Below are 7,482 nucleotides of genomic sequence, written 5' to 3'. Positions count from 1 at the left end.
CAGTTAAATTTTAATTTTTCAGATAAACAATGAATATTGGCACCTGCCTATACTAAAAAAATTGTTATTTATCTGAAATTCAACTTCACCTGGGCATCCTGTATTTTTTTTTAAACATCTTTATTGGAGTATAATTGCTTTACAATGGTGTGTTAGTTTCTGCTGTATAACAAAGTGAATCAGCTATACATATACTTATATCCCCGTATCTCATCCCTCTTGCGTCTCCCTCCCAACCTCCCTATCCCACCCCTCTAGGTGGTCACAAAGCACCGAGCTGATCTCCCTGTGCTATGCGGCTGCTTCCCACTAGCTATCTATTTTACACTTGGTAGTGTATATATGTCCATGCCACTCTCTCACTCTGTCCCAACTTACCCTTCCCCCTCCCCATATCCTCAAGTTCATTCTCTACATCTGCATCTTTATTCCTGTCCTACCCCTAGGTTCTGCAGAAACAATTTTTTTTTTTTAGATTCCATATATATGTGTTAGCATACAGTATTTGTTTTTCTCTTTCTGACTTACTTCACTCTGTATGACAGGCTCTAGGTCCTTCCACCTCACTACAAATAACTCAATTTCATTTCTTTTCATGGCTGAGTAATATTCCATTGCATATATGTGTCACATCATCTTTATCCATTCATCTGTCAATGGACACTTAGGTTGCTTCCATGTCCTGGATATTGTAAATAGAGCTGCAATGAACATTGTGGTACATGACTCTTTTTGAATTATGGTTTTCTCAGGGTATATGCCCAGTAGTGGGATTGCTGGGTCATATGGTAGTTCTTTTTTTAGTTTTTTAAGGAACCTCCATCCTGTTCTCCATAGTGGCTGTATCAATTTACATTCCCAACAACAGTGCAAGAGGGTTCCCTTTTCTCCATACCCTCTCCAGCATTTATTGTTTGTAGATTTTGTGATGATGGCCATTTTGACTGGTGTGAGGTGATAACCTCATTGTAGTTTTGATTTGCATTTCTCTAATGATTAGTGACGTTGAGCATCCTTTCATGTGTTTGCTGGCAATCTGTATAACTTCTTTCCGTAATAGTTTTTAAGAGAACAAAGGGGTCCTGAAATCAAAAACTTGGGAGCTGCTGCACTTCACTAACCATGAGCTGAATGATGATGTTCTTGTCAATGCTATCTTCCTTGCTTCAAATGAACCTAAGGCAGTAAAATGTCCTTTTTTTTTTTTCCCCAGGAATGGCTGACACAAACATAATTGTAAGGGGGAAAAAAAAAAAAAACTCTTGGAAAAAAAACCAGAAATTAATTGGTTAGACTCACATGGTGATGTTGAAAGACGAGACTGCCAGGTGAGATCAGGGAGGATCTGGATGGAGTGAACTCGGGCGACATGAGAGACGCTGACAGGACGGACATGGGGCTCAACGGTGGGGGAACTGGATGAAGCAGGCAGTGGACCTGCCCGAGGGCCAGCTGGGCAAGCGGCAGTCCACCCAGCGGGAGGAGAGCGCCTCTCTCCACCACCGGGGGGCGCCACTGCCTATATACAACAGATACTTGGAAATTACTCTGTTTTTATTAAACTTTTCATTGCTAAATGGAAATGCTTATTTTAAAAAGAAAAGTGATCTGCTAATATGGAATTTGATTTAAAAATAAAGGAGTCGCTATGGATTAAAATCCTGAATTCTGTGAAACAGGGCTTAGGGGTCATCCTTAAATAAAGTAACCATGGAAATAATACATTGAACTTAAGATGTTCAGAGACTAATCCATCCTGATATGGAGAAGTGTCTGCCTGTTGGAGAGTAATTTGTAAGAGTTCTGTGTTGGAGAATAAGTTTCCTGAGATTTCCAAAATGCCTTGGGCTAGGTATCTCTTGCTATGATTCCTGTAGCACATCCCATAGCTAGGGAATAAAGTGCAGTCCCTATACAATTAAAGAGCTTGGTACTTTGCTTTAGTCTATTTATTTGATCCATAATAACTTTTAACAATTCCCTGATATTTGTGACATTGCTAAAGAATAATGTAAAAGTTAAATTATAAAATTGTGGGTTCACTCCTGTCTCCTGAATACATTGTACTGCTTCCTGCCTTTGCTTTACTTAAAACATGCTGCCCTCAAATCATGCTTTCTTTTTTTTTTAAAATTAACTTATTTTATTTTATTTATTTTTGCTGCGTTGGGTCTTCATTGCTGCATGCGGGCTCTCCCTAGCTGCGGCAAGCGGGGGCTACTCCTCATTGCGGTGCGCAGGCTCCTCATTGCGGTGGCTTCCCCTGTTGTGGAGCACGGGCCCCAGGTGCGCAGGCTTCAGTAGCTGTGGCGCATGGGCTCAGTAGTTGTGGCTTGCGGACTCCAGAGCGCAGGCTCAGTAGCTGTGGCGCATGGGCCCAGCTGCTCTGCGGCATGTGGGATCCTCCCAGACGAAGGCTTGAACCCGTGTCCCCTGCACTGGCAGGCAGACCCGCAACCACTGCGCCACCAGGGAAGCCCCCATGCTTTCTTTTCTTATGGAAATCTGACCCATCCCTCCCCTCAAGGTCCAGCTTATGCCTGACCTCTAGAAAGCCTTTGTCTAATGTATCCAACTCTGCTGACACCACCTCCTCTGAATGCCCAGATCACATCTGAACATGACTGTAGACCACAGGTATACAGGCCCATGTGCCATTGGGAATGGAACAACAACAGATGTTGTGGTTTCATAAGTGATAGTCTCATATCCCTGATTAGCTGCTTTAGGCCAGTGACCATACCTTCCACTTTTACTTCCCTCTTAATATCTACGAGTCCATATGATCTAGGATAGTGCCACATACCAAGAAGATGGTCCACACAACCCTCTGCATTGCCTGACTGATTGATAATAGCAACTTGAAATTCCCTTCTCTAGCCTGAACTCTGTGGCTGACTTCTAGCAGACTCACTGACCACCAGATTCCAAATGTTGGGTCCTTCTCACCCAGTTACTTGACATATAGGGTTCCCTGCTTCTGAGAGGTCAGCATTAGGTGGCAGGGGCAGTACAGTGAGCAGAAAGAGTATCAGAAAAGGAGTCAGAAGGCCTAAAGGCAACAGGCGCCCAACAGCCCGGCGACCTTGAGCAAGTTCCTTAAACTACATGATGTGCAGTTTCTCATTTCTCAAACAGGGCCCCACTTTCCCTGACTGCCTCACACTGTTGCTAGGAGGATCAATCCAAGATTATTTATAAACTGGAAGGCACTATAATGTATAAGAAATTCCCAGAATTTCACTGCAGTATGATTCAGCTCAGAGGCTGAGAGTTAGTCCCTGCCTGGGGACTTTATTTAAGATAAGAATCATTTGATAGAAAGAAAGAAAGAATAAATGAATGATAGCAGAAAAACAGGAAGATGTAATGTGAAAACAGCTCCAGTTTGTAGTGTTTTGTAGTGACGGTCCAGAGAGATTCACTTGGGCCAAGCTGACATAGCAGAAACACAATATTAACCAATCTCTCAAGAGCTAAAACTCAGAGAGAAGCAGTCGGAAAACAAACCAGGTCATATACCTCTAGCCACTGTGGGAAAGGCAATGGAAGCCTGCTGATGAGGAAAAAAGTCTCGAGACACCATGAAGACTTGGTCTGTGCCTCTAAACATCACCAGTTTCACAGCAGGATGGCTGTACTCGGCAATGCATAGGTAGTTTAAAGTCATTAAAGTTTAGCCTTCCACAGGCTTGGTTTCTTTATTTGAGAGTCTTATGCCAGCTCCCTATCCATTTTACCATCAAAACAAAAACATCTGGTGAAAGTCACTAGGCAATGTGAGGACCTTAAGAAACAGGCAAAAAGAAGGAATGCTATTGGCATGAGAATGTGGCATCAAAATTTCCCAACTGGGCTTTCCTGGTGGCACAGTGGTTGAGAGTCCGCCTGCTGATGCAGGGGACATGGGTTCGTGCCCTGGTCCGGGAAGATCCCACATGCCGCGGAGCGTCTAGGCCCGTGAGCCATGGCCGCTGAGCCTGCGCGTCCGGAGCCTGTGCTCTGCAGTGGGAGAGGCCACAGCAGTGAGAGGCCCGCGTACTGCAAAAAAAAAAAAAAAAAATTTCCCAACTAACAGGCATTGTCTGGATGTAAAGAAGAGGAACAAAGTAAGAGCAATGACCTAGACCCTCTTTTTGGCACAGGTGTCAGTTTTTGCCACCAAGGGAGTAACCTAAAGTATCGATACTATAATACTCTGCAAAGAGAAAAAAAAAAAAAAACAGAGTTGTAATGAAGCCAAAAATAAGTGTGGTACAGTCTCACTGCACTCAGAACGTATTTGAAGCAGTCAGCTCTGCAAAAACCCTATGTGTTGCCCAGCTCATCCTGACCCCCTACTAAACCAGGCAGAAACCCAGAGGAACTGGCTGCCCAGTCCATAGGCAGGGGTGGAGTAAGAGCCAAGTGAGACAGAAAGAAGTCCTCTCCATCAGTGTTGAGAGAGGAGGACAGCACCCTCTCAGACATTCTCTGCTCTTATAATGTGATAGAGTAATGTGATTAGAAACAGGCGATAGTCAGATGAGCTAGGGCCAACTGATACCCTAGAAAAGATAAACACCAGGTTAAGGCATTTTTATGATTTTTCTGGACTTTAAAGATAAGTACATAACATCTCCTGTTCAACTAAGAGAGTTCATAGCTTACCTTGTTTCATAGAGAAGGAAAGTGAAGCACAAGAGGTGGATGAGTGACTAGCATCAAATTCCTGATTGGTAAGTGACAGAGAGGGTTCAAACCCTTCTTCTGCTGCATCCTAAGGATTCCTTCTGAGATGACTATTCTGCTCCATATAAAACTGTACCATTTCAAAAGCTTTAACTGTCCTTCTTACCAAGCTTCTTGGAATTTCTTCATCCTGCAAGGCCTATCTTGATTCCGCCGACTCCTAAACCATCTTTCAACCTGGCGCTCTGTCAAGTTACACTTTTTTGCCAGTCCATAAATATCAGTCTGAAAGGAGATGAAACAAATGAATGAGTGCTTAAGAGTAGAGTCAGGGTGGCAGGCAGTCAAAAGACAGTGAGATTGGGTTACAAGTGCTTGTGCACTGGAGAGGAGAGAGGTCTGCATTAGACCTTGAGCCAGTGCATTTACCTCTTTTGCTCATGGAATCACACACACACACACACACACACACACACACACACACACACACACCTCAAAACAGAGAGAATGTTAGTTCCCAGAACTCTGAGTTGTTAAGAAAGACCAATTCTCTGTAAGTTGGTAGCAACCCATATATTCAAGTTAATATGTGGCTCACTCATTCAGCCAATTTTATTTAGGGCCTCCTAGGTTCCAGGTAGAGTAGTGTAGTTTAAGATGTCAATCAAACCCAATCTCTTCATTCTTTCTTATGAAAAAAATGGAACTCCAAGGGTTTTAACAACTTGTCCAAGACCTAAAACCAGTAGCAAAGTGAAAACAAGAACTTAGGCTCCTGTCTTTTCTGTTATTTCACACAATCTTTCTACCAGATCCAAAAGTTTCACATTTAATCAGATGTACAGCCTATTTCAAACTAATCTGAAATAATTCAAATTGTAAAAAATGATTAAGGATTGCTGACTATAATAATGACGATTGCTTCTCCTCTGGAAGGCAGAAGTTGTAGGTTATGATTTAAAATTGAAAATAATATGGATGATGGATTAGCTCAAAGGTCACAGATTTGAAGTTCTCCCAGGGCCAAACAAGAACCCAAAATGATTGAGAGGACCAGGTCTGCTTCATGGTGGGATTTTAAGTTTTATTCTTTCAACACAGACATGCTTTATATGTTAAACCTACAGTACTTTCCACTTCCACAAGGAAATAAGCTCTGTAATATTTTTTGAGACATCAGTCTTCTTTATCTTTCGTTTTCCTATGTTGAGTACAAGAAATATTTCAGCTTACTCCTAACTTTAGTAGGAGAAAAATAAAATTGTCCCTCAGCCTCAGTTTTGAGGAAATAAGCAGGAGCCATATGGATGCAGCCAACAGGAAAGCACATGGCCCATCCCAAAGGGACAGTGGCGACCCAGCTCTGACTGATGGCTCCCAGAGTGAAAGTGCAGTCCCAGAAATCTGATGTGAAATCGCTAGGTTTTTTTTTTTTTATGTTGAATTTACTTTAAAATTTAATGCTTAAATTTAAATGTTTAAGTTTAAAGTAAATTTAAACCAATCATGGACCAAGATTGGTGAAGGTCAAACAAAGCCTGACCATGGGCCAGTTGGCTGCACACCCAGCTGTCTGTGATCAGTCGTGGAGCTTCTGCTATGTTATTGTGTATAGTTTACATAATTGTTCAGGCGCACAGGACAACAGTAGATAAAATTCCTAAAGAAGCTCTCGTGCTGAAGACAGGCAAAGGACTAATTGCAACTACATACCTACTGAACTGCTAGCCTATTACTTAATCTAGAGAAAGAAAGCAAAACAGAACAAAACCAAGATATAGCCCACATTATACTCTGTTTCCTTGTAAATTATCCTCTCTAATACCTATTATTTTGTAGGCCAAGGGTTCACCTGTTGTTTTTTGTTGTTGTTGTTTTGGTTTGTTTTTGACAAGACTGAATTGGCAACTATTTATTGGTGTCTACTTTCTGCAGGCATTCTGCTTTCTATTGGAGATCTAAATGAAAAAGACCAGTATGGGCCTCCCCTTCACAGGGTAAAGTCTGTCTGGTGAGGAAGTCAGAAAATGCAACAAAGGATTCTAATAAAATATCATGAGTGCTGAGATAGGGGAGGATAACGGTACCATGGGACCTAACTTTACATAGGCAGTTCCTGGAAGTTACACTTATGCTGAACCCTGAAAAATGCCCCAAGAAGGAGAGGATGAAGAAGGAGTGTCCTGGCAGCATGTAAGGTTGTCTGGAGATGAGAACATGGGGGAGTTGGGGGCACTTGAGGGACAGATAGAGGCCTTGCAGGGTGGAAACATACAGAGAGGTGAGGAGGAAAGATGTGGCTAAGGCCACAGCAAGGAGGGCCTTGCCTGGAATTTATCTGTAGGTTACAGAATGTTTGCATTTTGAAGTCTCCCTCTTGCAGGTGTAAAGAATGAAGTGCCAGGAGTGAGCAGAGGTGGAGACGGTGTTCAGCAGTGAGCAAAGTCCCTGTCCTCACACTGGAATTTTCCCAGATCTGAGAACAATCCAATTTTATTATCCCATCATTTCTACAGATACCTGCTGAATAAATGCTTCTAGAAGACAGTGATCAAACATGATCTGAAGCATTTTTTTTTCTGATTTGGAGCACAGATGAATCTGGTTGAAAGTCTTGGCGATACTGGCCTCATAGACCTACAATTTTATTGGGATAGAAATCATCTTGCAAACAAAAGTCTTTAGTAGTATTTTGTTAATGATACACGAAACAAGCATTTTACTGAACACCTACTATGTACAGAAAATTGTGTAAGATGTTATGGAAATACAAACAAGCATAAATAGGAAACAAATGACATTCTCTTGGGA

General features: G+C 42.2%; 1 protein-coding gene across 1 annotated transcript in view; it reads right to left on the bottom strand.

The window, feature by feature from the left end:
* CERS3 (ceramide synthase 3) overlaps nucleotides 1-7,482 on the bottom strand; it is a gene marked incomplete at its 3' end in the record, with an annotated part of 111,922 nt that overhangs the window by 70,843 nt on the left and 33,597 nt on the right. Inside the window, exon 4 of the mRNA XM_082649175.1 lies at nucleotides 4,838-4,956. Coding sequence (XP_082505301.1) covers nucleotides 4,838-4,956 — 119 coding nt within the window. The remainder of the gene's footprint in view (nucleotides 1-4,837; nucleotides 4,957-7,482) is intronic.

Source organism: Grampus griseus (genome assembly GCF_964374135.1).
Source record: "Grampus griseus genome assembly, chromosome: 2".
NCBI lineage: Eukaryota > Metazoa > Chordata > Mammalia > Artiodactyla > Delphinidae > Grampus > Grampus griseus.
Note: the sequence above shows the minus strand (reverse complement) of the source record. Positions and strands in the feature narration are given on the sequence as shown.